General features: G+C 35.4%; 1 protein-coding gene across 2 annotated transcripts in view; it reads right to left on the bottom strand.

The window, feature by feature from the left end:
• Positions 1-26,526, bottom strand: part of LOC145291915 (casein kinase II subunit beta) — a 40,321-nt gene that overhangs the window by 5,522 nt on the left and 8,273 nt on the right. Inside the window, exons 2-6 of one of the 2 annotated variants that reach the window (XM_080137758.1) lie at positions 16,652-16,731; positions 10,184-10,286; positions 7,121-7,260; positions 3,344-3,419; positions 420-609 (exon numbers count right to left, since the gene is read on the bottom strand). In XM_080137758.1, coding sequence (XP_079993884.1) covers positions 420-609; positions 3,344-3,419; positions 7,121-7,260; positions 10,184-10,286; positions 16,652-16,723 — 581 coding nt within the window. In that variant the 5' untranslated portion in view covers positions 16,724-16,731. The remainder of the gene's footprint in view (positions 1-419; positions 610-3,343; positions 3,420-7,120; positions 7,261-10,183; positions 10,287-16,651; positions 16,732-26,526) is intronic. The other variant, XM_080137759.1, reaches the window with a different exon arrangement.

Genomic DNA, 26,526 nt, shown 5'->3' with positions numbered 1-26,526 from the left:
CGATCTGGTAGCACCAGATGCCCTAAACATATCACTCTAGGTTAAAGTGGACCTGAGAGGAATAGCAACTAAGGGGCAACTCCACATTCTCTTTAGCTCCCAAATAGGACTTCACCACTGGAGGTCTTTTAAGGTCATACCTTAGGTGGGCTCTACCATGTTATAAAGTTACTTACGCCGGAAAATATCCTGTACCTCTACAAAAAAAAAAAAAAAAAAAAAAAGACTATGAAACCACGGTTCAATCTTCTGTCACGTGATATTAAGAAAAAAAAAAAAGTCCTTGCTGAACACTCCACATTATAAGTTACCCTAGAAAAGTGGCACCTCGACCCTATATTTCGATATAGCAGTTAAGAAAGGAACTTTCATGTTGCCTTCGACTATAGTCAACCACTTTATTTTTTTTTATTATTTACCTTGGAATAAATTGGTTTGCGGGACGCTTGGGCCTGTATTCTGGGTGGACCATGAAAAGCATATGAGGAAAACCCGTCCCAAAGTATGCACCATCAGTATGATGATGTCGTGTGGATTTTGGAGAGTAAACATCTTGACATTTTGGACAATAGAGTTTTACCATTGCTTCACCAGGAACATCGGACAAACCTGAAAACAGAAGACACAAGTGAAAAATACTAAAAAACATAAAATCTTTTGAAACAATCTTAAAATATCAGCATCGCAGTTAATAGAAGATTTAGTTTTTTTTCATTTTCACAAATATAAAAAAAAAGAAAAAAAAAGAAGAGGGTCTGATCTTTTACAAGTAGACTGAACCAGCTCCAACAGTGCAGCTATATCACAAACTCCAACCATAATGATTCATTGCACCCCAAGTTGTGATGTTATGTAAACCGCTTTCTGGCATTCAATTCAATAAATTGGTGCTTATACAGATTACGAACACAGGTGAAAATCACAGTTCCAAATAAATTAACAGGAAAACTGTTTGATACACTTACGTATCAGACAAAACTAGGAAAAATTAAGTAAAATTCCAATTAAGAACCAGTTTCGTCATAATTTGCGGATATAAAGTGGATCTAGATGACAGATTTTTTTTCCCCTAACATTAAATTAAGACAGCCGGGATATTCCCTTAGGATTAGGTAGAATTTTTTACGGTCACATCAAATGATGTTAAAGTGGAGTGAAAAGAGACAGTAGATGTGGAAGAAACTTTGCCTACTGGGTAGTTTTCCGATATATGGTTTAAGATAAAGACACAAGGATCATTACCAAAAAATGACATCTTCTGGCGTCTGCAATTGTTGATCAGAGATGGAGATATTCATCTTGTATAACGTTATTAGGAACAGCCATTTGAAGGTGTGGTTACTTAATTTATTGATTTGTTTTTTTCTTTCAATATTTTCCCCAAAAGTTTGTCTCCTACATTGCTGCGCATTGATTGGCCAATCAGCATCTTACAGCAGATTACAGTCAACCCAAGTGCATGACGTCATGTTTCGAACAAAGCCAAGTGGACAGTTGGTTATGTTTGATTCAAATTTTGCACAAGTACCGTTATATTTAATTACCAATATTTTTTTTTAATTCTGGGTTGAAAAAAAAAAAAAAAAAATGAATTATTTTGCTTTGTTTTGTAATAAGTTAATGCATTTATTTATGAAATTCGTTCATTTTATTTTCTTTAGTGAAGAATTAATTCAAAATGTTTTTGGATCAAACTTGCGAGTGAACACTTTTTTTAAAAAATCTATTAAAACAACAAAAACGAATCAATAAAAGTGTGCATTAATGTCAGAGGAAAAGTCATTTTTTTATCCTTACTAATGGTTAAAATAATATTGTATAATTCAATGTTTTTCAGGGCAGAAATTTGGCATGGATTAAAAACACCAGCACCAAAAAAGTCATCAAAATAACCAACATGTTTTATAAATAACAATATGTCACATCAAGAAACAATGAGGTGCTCTAAACAAGGCACAAAGCCATTTGATGTAAGGAGCTAAAAAAAGAAAAGAAAATTCCTTCACTGTTAACGTAAAAAAAAAAAAAATAGTATTTGATAGATTCTAACCTAGAAAACAAATTCTTTCCCCTTTGTCAGAAACATTGCTCGTGGAATGTGAAGACTAAATGTCCACTTTCTACTCTCTTTACGCTAAGAACTTAATAGTTGATTTGTAACAACATAATCACATTGACACACTGGCTCTCGTTAGATTACCGAAGTTAACCAACGTTGGGTATTTCCAAATTGGTGACCATTTGGAGATACCAGGCGCTGTATGTAGGACGTTGACACCTCCCTGCAAGAACTGCAAAAATCTAATGTTGCTATCTCCCAATGACCATGATATACACAAGACTGGGGACCACTTGTGAATTTGATGTTCCCATGAAATTTCCTTCTTCGGGGGAAGTTGATTCAATCAGCCTAGAGAGTGCCGTTGGTTTATAAAAATTGTAACACAAAGGAATATACATTTTTATTGTTGAAAAAGCAAAGTGTAGCAGGTATTTACTTCTTTCCCAATGTAAGAAAATGTGACACAAGGTCATAATGTGGGTAAAGTCAAACTAACACCCCTAAAAGAGGAACACTCTAGCTTAGGCAGTTGCATCAGCATTGTCTGGTACGAGCACCTCAGGCAGTAAGCAATAAAATTATGCTACCTAAAAGACAGGAGGCAATAATATCAGAGGATGAGCCCGACAGATGCAAGGTCATTCCCTACTCAAGACTGCCAGACTGTGTTGAGTACATATACTCAACTGGTATGAATATAACCTACTCGGGTCTTGAAAAACGTCATTTTGTAATAATTTATTGCATGCAACAGCTGTAAAGATAAACCACCATGTTGAAAAGGTGTTTAGTAATTGTAATGGAACGTTGGAATATGCATATTTAATAGCATACTGTACAGGTGACACAAGTTAGTGTGTAAATCTGAATAGTGGATTTTTTTTTGTTTCAGGTGCTGCAAGATTTCTTCCCTGATGACTACAACATGGTCATCTTTGAATCTAATGTCAAACATTAGTCAAACTATTTAAATTTTATTATTTTCAATCCTCTCTTAATATTCATCACTCAACTGACAATATATCCATCTTATTAATGCTTCTAAACAAGTGGTGACTTATCAGTAAGACTATGACAAGAGAATATTCTTATTGTTTTGACTCAAGTATATATCCGACAGACACAGTTAATCAATAGAGAACCACATCACTATCTAAAAATATAAGATATTAACTGATATATACTCCAAGAGTCAAAATAATGAAAAGAATATTCTCTTGTCATAGCCCTACTCACAGTAGTAAATAAAAAATAATTCCACATTCATTGGCTAATTCTTACCAATGGGTAACATTGGCTGGCTCTCACAATATACTCTTGGACAATAACCAAAATCTCCTTGTTGCCATTTTTCTATCTGTAAAAAAAAAAAAAAAATAAATAAATAAAATAAAATAAATATGGAAACATTCCCCGCCCCTATACACATAAAATACAACTTCACAATAAGGCATTAAAATTTTGTAACTACTTTATTATGTAGTGTTCTTTAGAGAAGTGGTCACAATATATCATTCACTTCACTTAGACATTATTTTTTTTTGGTACTTAATGAAATAAGCCGTATCATAAACCATCAAAATAAGACACATCATAAACCATCAAAATAAGACGCATCATAAACCATCAAAATAAGACGCATCATAAACCATCAAAATAAGACGCATCATAAACCATCAAAATAAGACGCATCATAAACCATCAAAATAAGACGCATCATAAACCATCAAAATAAGACGCATCATAAACCATCAAAATAAGACGCATCATAAACCATCAAAATAAGACGCATCATAAACCATCAAAATAAGACGCATCATAAACCATCAAAATAAGACGCATCATAAACCATCAAAATAAGACGCATCATAAACCATCAAAATAAGACGTATCATAAACCATCAAAATAAGACGTATCATAAACCATCAAAATAAGACGTATCATAAACCATCAAAATAAGACGTATCATAAACCATCAAAATAAGACGTATCATAAACCATCAAAATAAGACGTATCATAAACCATCAAAATAAGACGTATCATAAACCATCAAAATAAGACGTATCATAAACCATCAAATTAAGCTGTATCATAAAGTAAAGAGATTTTAGAAGAATCAAATTTTCAAACAAAATTAACTTACATTGTATCTTTCACCCTCTCCCTCTATGAATAATGTACATGCAGCAAAAACAATTTTAAAAATACTATTTTAACCAATTGTACATAAACATTGTTATCTATCTATTCAGATGACCAAATTAAATTTTCATCTATTAAGATGAAAATTAGAGACATTAAAAATTTATACAAATCAAGTTTGCTAATTAATTTGGAGTATGTACATTTGCAGCTTTTTAAAACAGAATTTGGAAGACCAAAAACATACACAATACAATTATTTGGATTCATTGGACTGTTGTTCTCATCTTCAGTGTCATTTACACAACGTTTCGGTCGATATAACTTGAGACCTTCAGGTGTATCTTGTCAAACTCTAGAATGTTTCTGACAAACTCAAGCATTTGGACGGAACCCTTTATTTACTTCACGGGAGTAGCATGCTCTTGTTCTGTCAGCCATGACTGGATAGAATTGCTAAATAATTTGCAATTATATTAGTTGTGAAATTATTCATGTGTTAGTATGATTAATAAATATTAAAAGAACTTATGGACAGAATTAGTGACAACCAATTCAAAAGCTTAGAAAACAAAATAGCTTATGAAAGTTAAAAAATTGTAAACTAAAAAAAAAAAGTTCACTTTTGCTATTACACATTTATAAAAAATCATTTCTGGTTGAGTTCTAAGCAAATCAAATAATTGCTTTGCAAACAAAAAAACGTTTTCCTGGTATGTTTTATGAAAATTGCAGTTTAAATATAAATCTATCCAAAAGTCTACAAGTATTAAAAATTTTCTGAAAATCTGATCATAGGTGTGCTAGTTTGTAGAAAATGGCCATTGTTTTAAGTGTTTTAAAGCGTTCATAATGTAAACACAATTTTAATTAAATTTTCATTATTTTCTGATGCTGGAAATGAAATTAAATTTAAAAAAAAAAAAAAAAAAAAAAGTTTATTTTTTTCTTTTAAATGGTACAAAAGTTATATCAAAGTTACATTGTGTTACTTATGGAAGGGGAGAGGACAAATTTTATTTACTTTTTATGTGGAATACTTACAAAAGTTGGATTGGAAAAGATTAAAGGTAAATAATTCTGATAATTTTTAATCAAAATTAGGTTTCTTGGCTTAAATTGTTAAATTTGATAACGGCTGTCCTCATTTTCGTCTTACCAAGAAGGTAAAATCAGACACAAACCTAGTTTTTAATAAATGTGAAATTATGCTATCATAGTTTTATTAAATTGTTTTACATTTTAATTTCTTCCTTTTTCTTTTCTATATTAATGTTGTTTTCATTTTATTTCAATAAGTCGTCAGAAATCAAGAGGCTTTTTCTGCTGCTTCAGTTCTATGTAAGATATATCTGAGTGTTCAATCAAAAGTTTCCTCTACTTTTAAAGCATCGAGTTAGTGAAGCATTGAAGAACACTCATTCTTATTGGCCTAATTAGTCAATTATGTTATAGTTTATCTTTGTTGTTGGATTTGCTGGATTCTGGAAAAAAATGCTTGGAAAACAAAAACTTTATTATTTTTTTTACTATTATTAAACCCCAAACAAAGCACAGTGCCACTGTCATAAGAGTTTGTTATTTGGGACCAGATTTACAAGGATACTATGTAGGGAGTTGGGCAGCAAGATATCTGTTCACATTACATTTGAACTTCGGCATGTCAGTACAGTTAGGGAAGCAGGGATCTGGGAGAAAATTCTAAAGTCTATAAGTTTGAGGGAAGAAGCTATTTGAGTAGAAGACTTAATGGCATTTAGGAATCTCCACAGGCTTGGTAGAGTCATAGGATACTCTCAAGGTGTAAGTAACCTTCTAGCACGGTAGAGCACCCACCTTCTTTGCAGCAGTTTTGGCAATTACCTCAATGTATTTGTTCCAATTCATGTTGCCTGTGAATGTTAAGCTTATGAGTTTGAATGAAGTACTTTCAGGTAATGCATCATTAGCCACAGCAATCTCTAGTTGAGAAGGTTTCTTGTTATTAAAGGAAAGAAGCTTATTCTTGGCAGCATTGAACATTATTATCCATTTACAAACCCATTCGACTACAGACTGGAGGTCTTCTTTTAAGATTTTAGCTATTTCCTTAGATACGTGTTCACTTATCTTCCTTATAGAGCGTAGAGTCGTCAGCAAATATACCCATTTCGGAGACAATTTTATCAGGGAGGTCATTTATGAATATCAGAAATAATAAAGGTCCAATGATCAACCCCCATGACATATCTGCATTTATATCAAGTTATTTAGATGTATGACAATCAAGGCCAACCTGGATTTTTCTCTTATCTAAGAAAAATTTGATTAAGTATTCATCCAGTAATATAGGATTTAATTTTCATTAGAAGACCATCATGCCAAACTGTCAAAGACTTCAGATATGTCTAGGGCTACTGCCCTAGCCTCCTCTACCTTTTATCCAGTGCATGGTATATATGTTCAGAAATTACAGTTAGGATATCTGCATTAAAATAAGCAAGCCTAAATCCATACTGATGGACGGAAAGAAGTTTATCAAGACTACCTAGAGAGGTTTGACTGGAGGAGTAACAATGAGTATTTCTTTTAGGTTATTTAAAAACGTTGAATTTTGTAAATACATTAAAATACATCAGATCTTTATTAGGTAAACCGAAATCAATATTATAAAGATATTACTCGATTTTATTAGTTTTTTTTTTTTTTGAGACACCACCTCTATTTATATAAAAAATGATTAGTGAAAGATACAACTTTGTATGTGCTGAAATATTCTGGGTGCCCATTCGTTCCAAAAAAGAAGAGGGGGGCCCCTTTTTTTTTTAATTCTTTATCCAACTGAATGAGTATGTGTGAACCTAAAAATAGCTAAATCAACCAGGAAAAAAAAAAACAATTTTTTTAAATGGCTGATTAGGCAAAAAGTTCTTACCATTTGAGCTATGCCTCTGTTAGTCATTATGTACCGAGCATGTATTAAGCCGTAGAGCATTTCAGCAGCTTGTTCGATCAGGTCACTTTGATCTGGATTGTTCTCGAGTTCATCATCTGCACAAAGATAATCGACACTTTCTGAAATTAGAGCAACCGTCTTCCAAAATAACAATCAAGCGTTGTTAGAGAGAAGAAAACAAGCGCAAAATTTGTTTGGGTTAAGATTTGGAACACTTGTTTTATCAACTCTAACACAACTAACATGATCATTTTTTTTTAACAGTCACTCTCATATGTATATTAAAAAAAAAAAAAAAAAAAAATTTTTTTTCTTCAAGTCCCCCTCTCCCCCACCATTCAACATAATTATATTATCACAGATTAAAAGCACTATACAAAGAGGAGGAATCCAACACACATGGAAATCCCACATTAGTAGAAAAATATAAGATTTCAATGGAAATTATGGCTGGAAAACTCAATGAAATTCGAGTTTATCGAAGGGCAATAACTCAACTGTGTTCAAGCTAATTGAATTATTGCCCTTAACATTTTTCAGCTTGATTGCTTTCAAGATGGCTATCTGGTCAGAGACATTTACAGAGCATGAAATCCCTGCAAATTCAAATCAGTTTTGTAAATTGTTTCAATATTGATGCTTGTAATTTATTTCTGTATTTATTTGCTTCCCCACGAAAGCAAAATGTGACACAAGGTCGTTTTTAATGTGGGGTTAAACCAGCTCCCCTAAAACAAAGGTAAAAAGGGGGAACTCTGGCAGTATATATAAAAAAAAAAAAAAAAAATTGTCTCAGTACGAAGGGTTCCCCCTACATTGACCAAGGACCAATTAACTTATGTGCAGCATCTGCAGAACAGATACTCCACTTTGATCCCGACCCGAAGGCCGAGAACAGCCATTCTTATTCCATAAGCATATCACTTGACAGATCGGGTGACATTTGGTAATTCTTATGACTGGTAGAAAGACATTTCACATATCAACTACTGTCACAACATATTTCGACAGACAGTACTTCAAAATATCATAAAGGATTGCTTCATGTAATTTATAACAGAAAAAAAAAATCTGTGCTTCTTTACATAAGAATCCTCTGTAAATGTACTACTGGGGAAAAAAAAAATAAAAAAAAAATTAAAAAAATCAAATTTTGGAATATTATTATGGCTGCTCGTTTGACTCGATCTAGTGGTCTCCATTGAAATCACCGTTTTGATAGTTCATAATACCTTTTTCTATTCCAAGAACTGCAAACTTGTAGGACGCTTCTTGCTGACTATTTTCCTCCTCTCTATAGCCTTGGTCTTTTCAAGACTAAATCCAATAGGCATCTCATGTCTGTGCTGATCACATCTTGTTAGCACTTTACATCAAATCGCTTAATTGAAATGATACTGGTAACCAATATTAACAGAAAATAATTTAGTAATTGTTTTATTATTTAAGAGATTCTTTTTTTTTATTATTTATTTATTCACAAAAGTATTGGATGGGGAAGAGATGCCATCTTATTATATATAAGAGACCAGTAATCGCAATTAGCACTCGATTTATCTTGCTAGGTGTTGTGACTTAAGATTTATGTATAAACTAACAAAATAGCATTTGCTTGGTTTGGTTGTTATGTTTTACGGCATATCAACCCTTTGAGTTATTTAATGTCAAATCCAGTTATTTTGGAAACAGTTTTTATGCTTCAAGTTCTTTATATCTTCAAATATTTATTTGTAGAATTTGGTTTGTTTGTTTTACAGCATATCAATCCTTTTCGGGTTGCTTAATGCTGAATCCAGTTATTTTGGAAATAGTATTCATGTTGCATCCAGTTATTTTGTAGAAGGTTTTTATTCTTCAAGGTCTTTGTATCTTCAATCGCTAGTTTGTAGTGTTTGGTTTGGTTGTTTTATAGTGGATTTTATCGTTCTTGTTCCCTGCCCTGCAGAACATGAGTTTGCAACGGGAAAGAGAAAAGTATTAATGTTTGGTACATTTTAAGTTATGAAACCAGTCAGGAAGTGGGGGGGGGGGGTAGAAAAAGGGGGAAATGGGAAGGAAAAGTGGGAAAAGGTGAGTTTTTGGTTTTGCAGAATATAATTAAGTTTTGCAAAAGGAAGTAGAAAAACAAAAAGCATTGATGTTATTTCATCTAAAGAAGCCAATATTTTCAGACAGCCTGATCTGGTAGCACCAGAAAATGGCATTTAAAGGGATGGGGGAGAAAAAGAAAATCCATCAACATTCTCAGTGGATTTTAACATTAAGAATTTTTAGCATTCCGACATATTTCTTTGAAAATAAGATAGGTAGCTTTTCAAAAAATAATTTTTTTAAAAGAAAAATTCAACAAAAAACATGGTACTTATGCAGAATAGGAATTGTATTCTCATTATCAGGTTACAGAAAACGCAAAAGATGCCAAATGAAAATGCTTTTTTGTTACAGAAAATGGCAAATGTTTAAAATGCTAGCAAACAATTGGAGAAAAGAGAAAAAAAATCTCATTGAAAACAGCCATTGTATAGCAGGTGGGAGAGAGCATTAATGCAATTTATGAACAGTGCTGAAATAATGTTATTTTGAAAGCTATTCTTAACCTGGGGTGGAGGAGGCTTTTAAACTATTTTGTACTTTCACCTAACAATTTAATAAAAAGATACGGTTTGCGAATTATTGTTGGCTGTCCCGATTTCTTTGGTTAACAGTTCCGGCGGTTTACAAACCCTGCCGTAATATGCCAATGACAACATAGTCCCTGTTCTGCATAAGTACAAAAAATAATTTAGGTGCTATATGAATACAGACCATGCTATTTTTTAAATTATAGTTAAATTTAATTAAGTAGCTTGATTATTAAATTGTTAGATGAAAGTACAACATAGTTAAAAAAAAAAAAAAGGGAGGGGGGTTAAATAACTATTTCAGCACGGTCTGCATTTTGCATAAGTACCTAAATTTAAAACTTTACATGTCATCATCATAGAATATTTATTAAAAAACATTGTGTAAAATTTATTGAGAAAAATAGAGAAAAAAATATACCTGGCTCCAGGTCTAAAATCATGTCAAGTGCTTGTCTGTAATGCGGAACTTGTTCATTGAGACCAGTCAAATTAAATTTGTCTTGAATGTAATCTTCATCAACCTAAAATTAAAAAAGTTAAAATAAAAAAATGCAATCCTAAAAAAAAAAAATTCATTTTCATTCGTGATTCAACTCCTTTATAAAAAAAGTGAATATTTTTTTATCATATTGCCCCTCCTAGCATAAAAATTCTTATTTACACAGCAAAGTTTGCCAAAAATCGATTTTGATCATGAGTACTCTGGATTTAGAATAAAAAAAATAAAAATTGCATAGTCTTGATGACACTTCCTCATAAATAAGAACACCCTAAACAACTGGTAATAACTCACGCCCTCAACTAAAGATAATAGCCAGTAGGATGGCCTCCAGAGATCAAGTAGATACTCTAGTTTAATCTACAAAAAAAAAAAAAAAAAAATCTTTACTTATAAAAAGGTAAAACATGCGTTTTGATCTTCAAGACTATATATATATATATACACATACACAAATTATATATATACAAAGACAAATTATATATATACAATGACAAATTATAAGACTACAAAAGTTTACTTTTACTGTAACATTTTTGTTTAAACTTCAATTTTTTTTTATGGAAATCACTCTAGACAAGGCATGAAGCCACTTGATATAAGGAATTAACAAGAATGCAAAAATCATTATCACAAAGACGGGAGATGTTTTAATCTTGAAAATAAAAACAGCCAGCAGGAAGAGAATTCCATAAACTTGCAGTTCTTGGAAAGTTAGGAAGCTGTATTACAATAAGGCATCAAAAACAGCAAATTGATGGAAAAAGACCATTAGACCAGCAAGCCAAACAAGCTGGAACAAATGAAGCAGAGACTAGATCAGACAATTCTGAAAAACATGAGCCATAATAGTATTTATAGTAAAGAATGAGAAAAAACACTTCCATGAAAGAAAGAGAGAGGGGTGGGGGGTTGCATAAAAGAAGAAGAACGGGTGGAGATGATCAACTTGTACAGATACGTTTCTTCATCTCATCAAGAACTCTCCAATGGGACAGAGATAAATCAGCTCAAATACATAAAATAAACTGGTTTAATTATAATCAATTTTATCGTTATTTCCATGGCAGGTGCTCGTCTGAATTCCAATCTCTGTTCCCCCCCCCCCCTTGCCAATCTTTCACGAAAAACACCCGTCTAGCTGAATCCACTGTGAAAAATTTCCCCCACTCTATATCTGTGCCTAAATCAAAACGTGGATTCCATGAACAACGCGTCTTTCTTAGAACTGCACGCCTGTGGAACTCTGTTCCGTCTGCCTGCTTCCCTCCGGACTACAACTTGGATGTCTTCAAGTCCAACGTTAACAAATTCCTAATGAACCGCCCCCTTAAGTAAACACTTCATCAAATCTCCACACTAACGTAATGTACTTGCAATAACCCTTATCCCTGAGTGGCTTCCGGGCCTTGATAAGTTCTGAGCACTGTGTAAAAAAAAAAAAAAAAAAAAAAATCAAGCAAATAGCTTTTTCGTTATTTTACAGATATTTTTAAATTCATCTCAAATATTTAAATTAAAATCTAAATCCCACCCCTACACAGTAGAAATCCCTTGATGTAAAAGATCTTTCTACTCCAGTAGTTTCTTCCCCAGAACCGCTAGACTCTGGAATTCCATTCCAGGTCCCTGCTTCCCTAACTGTACTGACATGCAGAAGTTCAAGACCAATGTGAACAGACATCTTGCTGCCCAAATACTAATATAGTGCCCCAGCAGTTGCTGCCCCTGATAGTAGCCCCCTACACCAAAGTGGCAATTGCCTTGTTTGGGGTGAAAATGTAAGAAAAAAAAAAGAAAAAAAAAAAAATATTTTAGTACATAACAGATTTTGAACGTTAACATTTTAAACAAATACATTTTATTTCATTAGAATTTATAAATAAATGAAAATATTTAACTAAAAGATCCTAGTAGTTCTATTTAAATAAAGTTTTTTTTAGTATATTTTTAGTACATTTTCCTTTTAAATTTAAATATTGTGGCTAAAGTTAAAATACCGAAAGCATAAAAAAAAAAAGTGTTACAACTTTTCAAAGTCTAATTTGGGATGTGTTTTGCATCAACGAGAAAATTTATTTTATTAAAAATGTAATTTGTATCTAAAAACACAATGATTGGTTCTTGTCCAGAGAATTTCCGCTAGATTAAAAATTAAAAAATTCATATGATGTATATACCCATGACAAAATGAAAATAGATTCCAAAAACCACGTAAATTGTCAAAATAGCTTTATTTTTATGAAGAAAATAATTTTTAAACATAAATAAAGTATGAATTATTGTAGAGTCATCTCCGTTTGTTTCTTGAAATTTTTTTTTTTTTTTTTTTTAAATAGCAAGAAAGTAATTCCTTGGATATTCAAAAGAAAAAAGTCAAATATTCTATTTTTCTATTGTTTTAACTTGTAGTTTACAAGAGTAAAAATGTGCAGCGACACTTTTTTTATACAAATTTATGAAATTTGAAAATTTACTAAAGATTTAAATTGCATATTCAATTAAATACTCAATTTTATCACCATAGAATGGTTGTTGTACAGATGACAACTTTTTTTTTTTTTTTTTTTTTTTTTACACACAGTGATCACCACTTATCAAGGCCCGGAAGCCACTCAGGGATAAGGGTTATTGCAAGTACATTACGTTAGTGTGGAGATTTGATGAAGTGTTTACTTAAGGGGGCGGTTCATTAGGAATTTGTTAACGTTGGACTTGAAGACATCCAAGTTGTAGTCCGGTGGGAAGCAGGCAGACGGAATAGAGTTCTACAGGCGTGCAGTTCTAAGAAAGAAGCTTTGTTCATGGAATCCACGTTTTGATTTAGGCACAGATATAGAGTGGGGGAAATTTTTCACAGTGGATTCAGCTAGACGGGTGTTTTTCGTGAAAGATTGGCGAGGGGGGACCAGAGATTGGAATTCAGACGAGCACCTGCCATGGAAATAACGATAAAACAAGGATAGGCTCGCAACGTCTCTTCTGTGGGAGAGAGGTTGCAGGGTAGAGAAAAGGGCATCCCTCATTAAGGCAAAAAGTCTATTTTGTACTCTGTCAAGGCAGGATAGGCTGTTTTTAGCAGCTCCTGCCCAGATATGGCAACAGTATTCCATCCTTGAACGTACTTGGCTTTTATATAGATAGAGAATTGCATCAGTAGTGAGATATCTTCTGGAGCGGTAGAAGGATCCCACCATCTTTCCAGCGACCTTGGCAACAGACTTGATGTATGTGTTCCATTTCAGATCAGGAGTAAAGGTCAAACCCAGAAGCTTGTCAAAACACGGGGCCTCACCCAGACGAGAGCCATCCATCATAATTGATGCCAGATGGGGATCAGAGCGTTGATGATGTTAGGATAGGAGTTTGGTTTTGGATGCATTAAAGGTAACCAGCCACATCTTCCCCCACTCAACAACGCGCTCGAGATCAGAGGAGAAAGAATCAGAGAGAACTTTGTCATTTACAGCCTTTGATGTGTTGCCATAGATGGTCGTGTCATCAGCATAGATGTCAACGAATGATTTAAGTATGTGTTTAGGGAGGTCATTGATGTAGATCAGGAAGAGAGTTGGACCCAGGATTGACCCCTGAGGGACTCCGGCATTTATATTGCAGGCCTCCGATTTTTTTCCATCTACCACTACTCTTATGAGCCTATCGGAGAGAAATGATTTAATGATTGAGAAAACATTTCCAGTTATACCGTAGCTGGAAATCTTGTGAAGTAGACCCTTATGCCATACCTTGTCGAAGGCCTTTGATATGTCAAGAGCAATTGCCCTAGAAAGGAAGCCTTTGTCAAGAGATTCACTAATCCTGTGGGATATAACCGTCAGCACATCTGCGGTAGATCTTGCAGAGTGGAAACCATATTGCGTGTCACTAAGGTTATTCCTGCTGAGGTGGTTGACTATTTCTCTATTTAATATTGATTCCAGCAACTTACTCATAACACACAGGAGACTTATTGGTCTGTACTGAGAAGGAGATGACTTATCACCTGAATTCTTAAATACAGGGCAAACTGATGAGGTCTTCCAGGGAGTCGGAAAGCACTTCTCCTTAAGGCAGCGCTTAAATAGTTTCGTAAGTATGGGAGCAAGTTCTGGTTGAAGCTTTTTTAACACTATAATTGGGATGCCATCAGGGCCAGCTGCTTTACTGGAATCTAGGTTCTTGATTAGCTTGGCGACCTCATGCACGGATATTTGTATGTTACCTAGCTTGTTCTGTGTTATGGGAGGAAATATGGGGAGTTGATGGCCTTCATCGCATAGGGTAGAATTAGCTGCAAAGTTCTTTGCAAATAGTTTGGCCTTGTCTGACGCTGACGAGATGACCTCTGATCCATTGATAATGGTTGGGATAGAACGCACACTTCTGTTCAGGATCCTATTTGTTATTTGCCAAAACTGGTGGGAACTAAGCCGCTGATCAGCTACTTTGGATTTAACAGACTGGGCATATAGCTCTCTTGCATTTTTTATCACTCTTTTACAGTGGTTGCTGGCAGTCCTGAAAACAGCTTTAGTCTCAGCGCATCTATTACGTTGGTAGCTATGGAAAAAGTGATTTCTGTGCGTGATAGCAGCAGCACATTCTGGGGAGAACCATGGCTGGCTGTTAGGTTTTTGTTGGAATTTTTTAGATGGTATGAATTGGTCTATGCCTACAATTAACCATTCTGTCAGATCTGATACTATAGAGGACACTTCCTTTTTAAACATGGAGTGCAGAGGTAAATCAGATATGAATGTACGGAAGCTATCCCAGTCAGCCATAGAGTATCAGTATACAGTACGGTGGAGGGGTACGTCTGGGGACTTCTTACATTTCGTTTTTATCTTAACTGATACGACGGAGTGGTCGGAGGATCCTAGAGGAGAATGAACGGAACATGAACATAGCTCAGGGGGAAGTTGAGAGAAAAAGGTCTAGGAGGCTTGCATATTGACCGGGTGTATCGGGCACACGGGTGGGTTCGCGAACAATCTGAGTGAGGTCATAAGCAATGGCAAAATCATGACAAAACCTCCCCTCATCGTCTGTCTTATTTGAATGGGTCAGCCATTCTACGTTATGGACGTTGAAGTCACCACAGATGTGGATATTAGCCGAGGGATGTGCAGACAGTATGTGGTCTATTTTCTCAGATATGCTCTTAAAGATAGTAACTCCGCTGTTGTGGGACCGAATAGAGGGCAAATATAAATGCAGTGGTGTTAGCAAGTGCAACCCTGAAGCACATATAGGGTAAATTAGGATCTTCTCTAGAGATATCCCTGCCACACGGGAAGCCATCCTTAATGTAGGCACATATTCCATGCCCATGGCGATCTTGGGGGTCAGATTTAGCTGTTAAGTTAGAGTATCCGTTAATTATGAACTCATCTAGGGAAGTGGTCGGCCCTATTCCAGTTTCACTTAGATAAACTTGCCTGAAAGAAACAAAGTTTTCTGGTTGTATAAGAAATGTTTGGCTGGACAACTAAAACTAGAATCTTGTTGGGATTTCTAAAAGTCATCAAAAAGGAAAATGTCCAAATTCCAAAAACAAAGCCGTCACCTAGATTTATATCCTTTCTCTAATCCGTTTATCAGCCCTTTCTGCTTTAGAAATGTACATTTTCAAGATTCTGGTCACATGATTCCATTCCAATAAATAAAATAATTTTTTCTTATAATTCAAACACAGGTTTCTTGTGTCTTAGATTTGTGTACATCTGTTCTTCCCTCGTGCATGTTATAGAGCGTTATATATCATCAGCAAATATCTAAAATATTAAAAAAAAAAAAAAATATAATTAATATACAATAGCTGTTTGTACTGCAGCAGTGCTTTCAATAAAAGCTTAGCAATAGCTCATAATATCAGACTTTGTTGGATTGTCGCCATTGTATGATTGTGATATCTGCTGATGTTATATATCCCTTCCTTTTTTGACCTTTTGTACTTCACTGACTTTCTGACCTCTCTCCCATTTTAATTCTCCCCTTCTGTCTTGTTCTTTATCCATATTACCTGATTTTATTTTTTCAAAAAATTTAATATTCTATTTATTAGATATTTAAAAAATTCACTTCAAATCATTTTTATAATGTTATCTGTGTAGACGTGATCTAGCTAGTATACTTGATATACAACAATTATATGGAGAAGTGACAGAAGCTAAGTGGTTCATAACATGAACTGACAACCTGGATGTATCAAGTTTAAGTTTTTTCTACAAAGACACTTTCACTTGGGATATATTAGCCATCTTTACGTGGCCCCTTCCCTCAAATACCTGATGATTTTTCAGAAAGGATTCTAGAAAGATATCAGGGAAACCAATGTCAACAACAGAATCATCTGATTGGTGTGAAAGAAACGATCATACTCACCTCACAAAAAAACTCATTTCCTCTCAGACCACAAAACCAAGAAATCCAGGATACCTCTTCAGAACTACTCATCTTTCAGCCTACAAAATAGAAAACATACGAATCTCACAGATTTTGGTAATACTGAAAAGCTGCACATTCTAAGAACAGTTTAATCTCAAGTGATAATGTAAAGGTGGCATTCGCAGAGAATATCATGAAGCAAAGTCTGCGCAACAAATTGTAAATCTGGTTGAATTTCAGAAAAACTGGTTTTGTCAAAATATAAAATGAAAAAAAAGAAAAAAAAAAGGGTACTTATCCAGTTTACGACCCAATCTTAAATGTTGCATCAGTATCTTCCGTTAGGTTACATAAACAGAAGATGCTGAAGCAATTAGCAAATCAGCTGTCTGAAAACAGGTTTCAAAGAAAGCATGAAATTAATTAAAGAAAGGAAAATTTTTAAATAGAAGGCCATTCTTTATGGTTGCTTATTTAAACTGCAGGATTGGTTGGTTGGCTGTTTGTTTTTGTTTTACGGCATATCAACCCTTTTCAGGTTATTTAATGCCGAATCCGGTGATTTTGAAGAACAATTTTTTTAATAGAATATATTTGTTTTTTGCAAGTCAGTTTCTATTTAACCCATAGTTGGAACCCTAACAGGTACTACCACTCCGGGTCAGAGTGGACCTGGGAGCAATGGAAATTAAAGGGTGGCTCCACACTCCCCAGAGCCCGCAAACTGGGGCCTCAACATCGGATATAGTTTAAGGTCATATCCAGGACCTAAACTGCCGGGAGAGGAGTACTGGAGATTGGGTCATAAACTGAATAAGTCTGATAAAAAAATAAAATCAAATGTGTCAAGGGTTTGAGTTCCATATAGAAACGTTGATTTAATTTGAATAAGATACGCATCAAGTGCGTTTGAAAGCCAAATCACAAAGTAACATTAGGAAAATAAACAAATATTTTACTTGCTTGAAATTTATAATATATTTTGGAGCTATACTCCATCCCCAGTATGTTTTCTTTTCTTCTTCCTTGCCATGTGGTTAAATTGGAGAAAGAAAAGTCTAAAAAGCCATGCGCTGTATCTCAGCAGTTGTATTTTGAAATGTTGGAACTGTGCGTAGGCAATGCGAGAATAACGTCAAGGGTGCGAGTTCCATATAGAAACAATTTAATTTAAAATAAAATACGCATTTCAAAATACAACCGCTGAGATACAATGCACGGCTCTTTACAAATAGACTTTTCTTTCTCCAACTTAACATGGCAAGGAAGAAAAGAAAAAAAAAAAAGAAAAAAACATACTGAGGATGGAGTATAGCTCTGAAATATATTTGTTTTGAATTTCAAACAAGTGAAATATTTGTTTATTTCCCTAATACTATATTGTGATTTGGTTTTCAAGCGCACTTGATGCGTATTTTATTTTATTCAAAGTAAAATGCATTTTTGGGAAGCATCACATGAAATACTTTGTTAGTGTGTTAATATATATATTTCATGAAACAAATGGTAATGATTTAAGATACATTAAAAACATATTTTTAGAGGTGGGGCATGCTGGGAATGGGGAAGAACGGCGTTCATTGCCCTAGCCAGGAAACAAGATCTACCGCTGGGTGTTTCTGTCGAATCACTGAGATAGTGTCTCTGCGCTTGACTAATAGGCAAAGAAGGAGTATGGAAGCCGGGCGATAGACAGAGCCTATCTACTCCTTAAGCAATTTAGGTTTGCAAACCGGTGAATTTGTTTGAGTCACCAGCTCTAGGAAGGTTGTCATCCAAGACTGAAGAGGCCTCTCTCCCCTTTGGTTTAGTTTCAGAGTTTTCCTTCTCCTAGACGGATGATCTGGAAAGACCTACTGGGTCCGTCAGCCCTGAGAGGGTTTTCTCCGCGCCTAGGTTCTAATCCAGGTATTTCTGCGACCCCGCATTGTTAGTGTTACTGGGTTAGTTTGTGGGGGATTATATCTCTACTGATTAGTTACACTCCTCAAAGTGATTTAGGGACATGCTATTTACTTGTTAATGGATAAAGGGGGTGGGTGAAGTTCATGCAGTGTAAGCGTCTATGTTTGTAAGAGGGCTTGTTAGGGAGGAGATAATGTGATTTTAGTCTTACCCTTTTTTTTATTTTATTAATGTTAGCTTAGGTCTAGTATAGTGTTACAGTATGAGTAGGTATTAAGAATTGAGCTACGAGTTGTGCCCGAGCTATTTTAGATGATAGGAGGGTTAAGATGTAAGTGCAATATAGCATGGATAAGACAGCAAGTTTTGAGTCATGCGTAATTAGGTGAATAGATATATGGGCAGGTTTTCAGTAGGTGCGAATAGAGTTGAAGTTGTAGGTATTTTTTAGTAAGAGTCATGGGGCGTTTTGCATAACAAGGAGTGTCGTTTCAATAACGTAATTAATCGTTGCAAAACTCGAGGAGACAGTTGTGTAGTGCATATCGCTTTGTTTCTGGGTACTTTGGCTGTTAAGTACCTGCCTTTGTGTGCATAGGAATGAGCTGTAATGCATGCCTTAGAGGTAGAAATGTATAGATGTTTAGTGATGGCTATTAAATCAGTTTGCATGTGAGGGATTAGGGGCTGGAAGTTAGCAATTCCACTACAGATGCGGAGCAATGTGGGAGTTTAGTGGCGGATAGGTTGGAAGGAGTAGATTGTTAGCGTTCAAGAGAAGAGGGGTTATTTATTTACAGATGGATTTCCATTAGGATTTTTGAGTTACAGGTAAGGTTTAGTTTGAAGAAGGGAGGAAATTTTTTTTTTTTTTTTTTTTTTTTATGCATGCAGGTAAGACAAACGCAATCGTCTTGGAGGTAAAATGTATAAGATTTCGTAGCTAGCTATTAGGTTTTTCCCTCCCAGTTATAGGGACAGCTAGTTCGTTGGGATTTGGAATTGTAGTCATTAAGGTCAGGCGCAGAGTGTTGCATCTATTCAGAAAATTAGCCCTAGTATCACAGCTGGTATTATGTATATTGCAGTTACAAATATAGTGCCAGTCAAATTATGAGCATAACCTCTTGTTTAGCTCCCCCTTACCGAAACTCTTAAAAAAAAATATGACGACAGTACAATCTAAAAATAAGCTTAAACCAGGATTAGGGACAAACAAATTCAACTTGCCTCCTCCCTTGAGGCTCTCATTCACAAATATCCGTGGGCTTAGAACTAACTTAGCTGATGTTGAAGCATTTCTCTTAACAAATACCCCGGATATCTTAGCACTAAGTGAGACTAACCTACACTCCTCCATTCCCTCTAACCACTTTAACATGCCTGGATATCTCCCACTCTGCCGTAAGGACTCTGACAGACATATGCATGGACTTGGAGTTTACATTCGTAATACCCTTCCCTTGACTAGAGAAACAAACCTAGAAACAGATGATCAAGCCTTTATGCGCTTTAGACTAAACGTGCAACACAGTATTAGCTACTATTATTTTCTCTACCGCTCTCCCTCGACTCAGGACTGCTCCATAATAAACAAAGTATCTGACAGCATAGACACGGCACTGTCCCTCGACACTAGCGCACAAATACATGTGTTTGGTGACTTTAATGTCCACCACAAAAACTGGCTTGGATTCTCTACTCACACAGATGCAGCGGGCAGCACAACCCATAGCTTCGCTATATCTCACTCCCTATCACAAATTGTTACGTTTCCAACCTGTTTCCTTGACCAGGAAGAACAACACGCATCACTTCTAGATCTGTTTTTGACCACAGTTCCCGATGACTGCATAACGAAGGCCCACAGCCCACTCGGGAACGCTGATCATGCAGTGATAATGGTTGAAATCGCCCTAAACTCTAGACCCAAAACTGAAGAGCCAGTGCTCAAAACAACGAGATATTATAATAAGGCTGACTGGGAAGCCATCAGGGAACTAATTAGAGATGCTCCATGGAAAAATATTTTCTCTCTCCCTGCTGAACAATGTGCAAACGAGACCACTGACTGGTTCAAAACTGCAATCGAAGCGCATGTTCCCATGCGGAAATTTTATAGTAAGCCCCACTCTCCCCATTGGTTTACGTCGACTTGTGCAACTGCCATTAATCAAAAGCAGCATGCATACCGTAGGTTTAACCGACATAAGTCCAGTTCAAACAGACTGAAGTATATAGAAGCTAGAAATAACGTTAAGAAAGAAATAGCGACAGCTAAGAGAGAATTTACGGAAACCACTAAAAAGCGCATCGAAGCACAAAAACTAGGAACTCGAGACTTCTGGAAAATCTACAACAGTGTAGTAAATAATGGGCAATCAACAATTCCCCCACTAACCAACAAGCACGAGGTTCTTTGCTCAGCAACCGAGAAGGCTAACATGCTTGCCAGTCGGTTTGCCTCAAACTCCACACTGGACCCTTCCAACCACCCCCTACCTGACTTTCCTATGCGGACAGACGCCACACTAGACGATCTGAAAACCACCCCTGCTCAGGTGCATGCTATCATAAAAAACCTTGACACCTCAAAAGCATGTGGACCCGATCTTATCCCAGCTGTGCTATTAAAAAAGTGCTCAGCCGAAGTAGCTCCAGTTCTCTCCAAACTCTACAACAAATGTCTTAATGAAGCTTGCTTTCCGGGCTGTTGGAAAACTGCTTCTGTTGTACCAGTATTCAAGAATTCTGGCGAAAGGACAGACCCATCAAATTATCGCCCCATTAGCCTCCTCCCACTTTTTGCCAAAATATTTGAGACCATAATTAACCATGCTCTAGTCCATCATCTTACAGATGCTAAACTACTGACTGACAAACAATATGGATTTAGACAAGCCCGTTCCACAGCAGACATCCTCACTGTGATCTCTGAACGTATATACCATTCACTGGACAAAGCGGGGGAAGGCAGAGCGGTAGCTCTAGATATATCTAAGGCTTTTGACAGGGTATGGCATGAGGGTCTCCTCAGTAAAATCAGATCATCCGGTATCACTGGTAGAATACTTAACATAATTAAATCCTTCTTAGATAAGAGAAAAATCCAGGTAGTCCTTGACGGTCGCACATCTAAACAATATGATATAAATGCGGGAGTGCCCCAGGGTTCTATCCTTGGACCTCTATTGTTCCTGATATTCATAAATGACCTCCCCGACAACATTGCCTCTGAGATGGGTATATATGCTGATGACACTACACTCTATGGCAGACACGACAGGAAGACGAATGAACACATTTCTAAAGAAATGGCAGAAACACTAGAGGAAGACCTCCAATCTGTAGTGGAATGGGGACAAAAGTGGTTGGTCGCGTTCAATGCTGCCAAGACTAAACTAGTTTCATTCAATAATTACAAGAAACCCTCTCTACCACCCATAGCAATGGCCAACGACTCTTTATCTGAGAGTCCATCTTTCAAACTCCTTGGCCTAACGTTCACAGGAAACATGAGTTGGAACAATTACATTGAAGGCATTGCCAGGGCCGCTGCAAGAAAGGTAGGCTCTCTCTACCGTGCTAGAAAACTACTAACACCCGAAAGTATCCTGTACCTCTATAAGGCCACCATTCGCCCATGTATGGAGTATTGCTGCCACATCTGGGCTGGTGCATCTGCTACTAGTCTCTCGCTCCTTGACAAGGTTCAAAAGAGAGTCGCAAACCTGATAGGCCCTGAATTGGCATCTAAGCTTCAGCCTCTGTCCCATCGACGAAATGTTGCATCCCTCTGCCTTTTCTACAAGTATTTTAGTGGTGAATGCTCTGACGAACTGCAATCACTTGTGCCCCCACGACGCGAGCACCCTCGACAAACCCGACAGGCTACTAGATCCCACCCCCACACTGTAGAGGTCCCTAGATGTAAAAGATCTTTTTACTCCAATAGTTTCTTCCCCAGAACCGCAAGACTCTGGAATTCCATTCCAGGTCCCTGCTTCCCCAACAGTACTGACGTGCAGAAGTTCAAGTGTAACGTGAACCGACACCTTGCTGCCCAAATCCCTACATAGTACCCCAGTAGTTGTTGCCCCTGATAGTAGCCCCCTACACCAAAGTGGCAATTTGCCTTGTTTGGGGTGAAAATGTAATAAAATTAAAAAAAATAAATAAATAAAAAAAAAAAATAAAAAATATCAAACAAAGCATAATTGTTATTCACTAGCAGGAAAACCGGATGTTATACAGGATTAAATAAGGAATTCTACATATTTCACCCGGCCCATAACATTATATAATAACATTTTCATTTCAGCAAACTCAATTTTGGGGGTGGGGCTCAAAAATGTATTCAGCAATGATTGGCTTAAACTAATATACACTAAAAGATATTTATTGAAAATAATTTTTGCTATATTTATGATAACCAACTAAAGACACACTACATTTTCTAGGAAAGAAGAGAGAACTCTTACTCCAAGCACTAAACCACTTAACATTTCTAGATTTTTTTTTTTTTTTTTTTTTTTATTTATAATTTTCAAGTCTATATATCTATAAAAGTGAACATGTCTGTCTGTGTGTCTGTCTGACTGTACATTTCCCTACGCAATTTTTAGTGTACAGACTCAAAATTGGATATACAGGGTACTGAGATTTGGGAAAATCAATGTGATCGGTTTTCGGACAGAAATTTGGCTGTTAAGAGGTCAAAGTTCAACATTTTGACCTTTGAGAACTCTACCAAACTCCAACAATTTGGGGTCTAAACACTTGAAATTTTAGATATAGGTTCCTTGGACATGGATCTAACTTAATAACTTGATTTGAGCCCAAAACGATAAATGTTAAGGGGGTCATAATAGGGGTCAAAGTTAAAAAAAATTGACCTTTTTTTCTTTGCTCAGCATACACCTCCAAACACCCGGGCAACGCCGGGTACCCATGCTAGTTATCTATAGAAATGAAAATGTGTGTGTGTGAGGACACTTCAACATATTTACTCAACAAATTTTTGAACTACAGATTTGAAATTTGGTATATAGTGTATTGAGACACGTAGAAAACTTCAATTGGTTTTCATCTGGAAAAAAGAGCTAATGAAAAATTGGTACGAGGAGAGCAGTAGTCATTGGATGTTTATCTGTTTCATGACTGCGCATGCACAGTTGTGAAAAATGACAGATTCCTTATGCTAAGAATAAGTAGGTTTGAAAACACCTTTTAAGAGCGTGTCAAGCTTTTCGGATAGTTATCGTACTTGACTCATTGTCATTAGGTTTTGGTATCTATCTCAGCTGGAGTATTTTTTTTTTTTTTTTTTTTTTTACTTACAAGAAGCGAACTGTTTAGACCCCCCCCCCTGCATGTGCATGTCTTAGTTTGATTAATAAAAATTAACTGTATTTCTTTTATATGGATATCAATAGCAATGCTGCTCACTGTTCCTAAAATATCATTGTTTTCCAGGGGAGCGGGGAGGTAAAAAAAAAAAAAATCATTGTAAACACAAATCCTGACATACAGCGAGCAAATGATAATAGATTTATCTATAAGCTCAATGTTATATGTATTTTGTTTTTATAACTTTATCGGCAAGATAAAATATATATCATAAAATCATTGTCAAGCTGAAATTCCAACCCACTATAATGTTGTAACCCCCCTTTGATCAAAAGGAAATATAATTATCCAAGTACCTGAGCTAATGAAGTTTCAGTATGTGTGTGTGTGTGTATATATATATATATATTTGATAACATTAAATAATTTCAATATACCATTTTTAAATATCCTGGTGAACAATAAATTAATGCCAAATGTATCTAATCTTTAAGGTTGAGCATTTGGAAAGTAATATACAAATTACCATTAGCGTATGAAGCGATGGTCGGTACTTTTGCATAATTTGACCCAAATTCTCGTGAATTCCCATCAAGCATGGACCAGGCGAGATTGGCAATCATTGGTGTCAGCCGAGCGTTGTTCAAATGTTGAAACGCTAACTCTACTTTTTTATTTTATTTCTTTTAATTTATTTTTTCTGTTATGTTTTTAGTAATTTTTAGGGGGGGGGGGCTTCATTTTCTGATTAGTTACTTTTTTTTTTGTAATTCAATTTCTGAGAGTTTGATTAGCCAATGAGAAAAGCGCTATCTAAATGGAAGCAGACGACATTCAAATTGGAAGAAAGCGACTACCCCTCCTCCAAAAAGGCTGACGACAAGCATATATTTTCAAACTCGCCAAACAGAAAAATAACAGGCAAGGAAATAATGCATGTTAAAAAAAGAAATGAAAACATCGATGCAGACAATCTCATTGTCAGGAGAAGAAATTGCTGCCCCAAAAAATGAGGTACAACAATTGTAAACACAAATGTTTACTTAAAAAAAAGATTGTGTGTAAAAGATGGTTTCTCCTGGAGATGCACAAATGGACAGTGCAGACAATAGATATCCTTGCGCACAGGATCGTTTTTTTGTGCGATCCAAGTTGAAGATTTCAACAATAGTAAAAATCATTTATTTATGAGCGTTTGAAATGGCAACCCTAAAAAAATTTCCTCTACCCCATCTCGTCCATCTTTGTCGTCAATGGCTGTTCATTGACCGAAGTAAAAGATTGCTAAGGAAATATCTTAATCTCAAGAAAGTTCTTCCGCCGGCAATTAACAACCGGAAAAAAAAAAACAAAAGAAAAACAACATAAATAAAAATTTAATTTCTGTGCCCACCCACCTCACTAAAACATCGACTGGACAAAAAGTCTTAGGAAAAAAAAAAAAAAAAAAAATTACACCTAACAATTATACCGTAAAAAAAATTTTTCTTGAAGAAAAACAAACTTTCTGTTGAAAGATTTTGCAAAAAAACTAGAATAAAATAATTTTTCAAGGTAGTTTTTTTTATTTATTTTTTTATTTTTGATTATTTGCATTCTTTTGTTTTTGTTTTTTTTTTTTCATTAGTTTGCGTCTGTTACGACGCTCGGCTGACATCAATGATTGCCGGTCTCGCCCGATCCATGCTTGACGGGAATTAACAAGAATTCAGGTCAAATTATGCAGGAGTACCCGATGCTGTTTGCTATACTAAGATTATTGATCACTTTCATTGTGGGCAACGTTTACACCCCCACCCCTTGCCCACAACAATTTAAAAAATAAAAGAACAGATAAAAACTTGTAAATGTAATTGCCCAAAATAAAAGAAATACATGACACCTTCTTCATGAGAAATATTGAGCACTTTCTGGTTGCTCGTGCACTGGACCCCCCCCCCCAACAAATAAATGAATCAAAACAATTTTTGGGTTTGTATTACTGTACACATAGATTCAAAAAAGTTGTCAAAAAACAAATATATAACAAATAAATGTTATCAAAGGCAAGATAAGTTACTTTTCTACCAAACTGGATATATTTTTTGTGTTTTTATTGAATGTAACATGTTTATTCAGCTCGAAAACCATACAGTGTTTACCGATGTATTGGAAAATTCAAAATGGCGTCTGACTCTCTTTAACACGGTAAGTTTGGGAAAAGGTGTTATGAATAAAAAACTGGATAAAATACTGTTAAAACTCGCTCAATATATGTTACCGTGACATAGGTTGACATATATTCGGCGGGTTTTTAATAGTATGTTGTCTAGTTTTTTTATTTATAACACCTTTTCCCAAACTTACTGTGTTAAAGAGGGAGTGAGGCGCCATCTTGAATTTTCCAATACATCGGTAAACACTGTATGGTTTTCGAGCTGAATAAACATGTTACATTCAATAAAAACACAAAAAATATATCCAGTTTGGTAGAAAAGTAACTTATCTTGCCTTTGATAATATTTATTTGTTATATATTTGTTTTTTGACAACTTTTTCGAATCGATGTGTACAGTAATACAAACCCCAATTTTTCTTTCAATCAAAATAGCAGGGAACGCCCGTGTGACCCAAAAAAA

Source organism: Euprymna scolopes, chromosome 13 (assembly GCF_053919585.1).
Source record: "Euprymna scolopes isolate OS-2025 chromosome 13, ASM5391958v1, whole genome shotgun sequence".
NCBI lineage: Eukaryota > Metazoa > Mollusca > Cephalopoda > Sepiida > Sepiolidae > Euprymna > Euprymna scolopes.
Note: the sequence above shows the minus strand (reverse complement) of the source record. Positions and strands in the feature narration are given on the sequence as shown.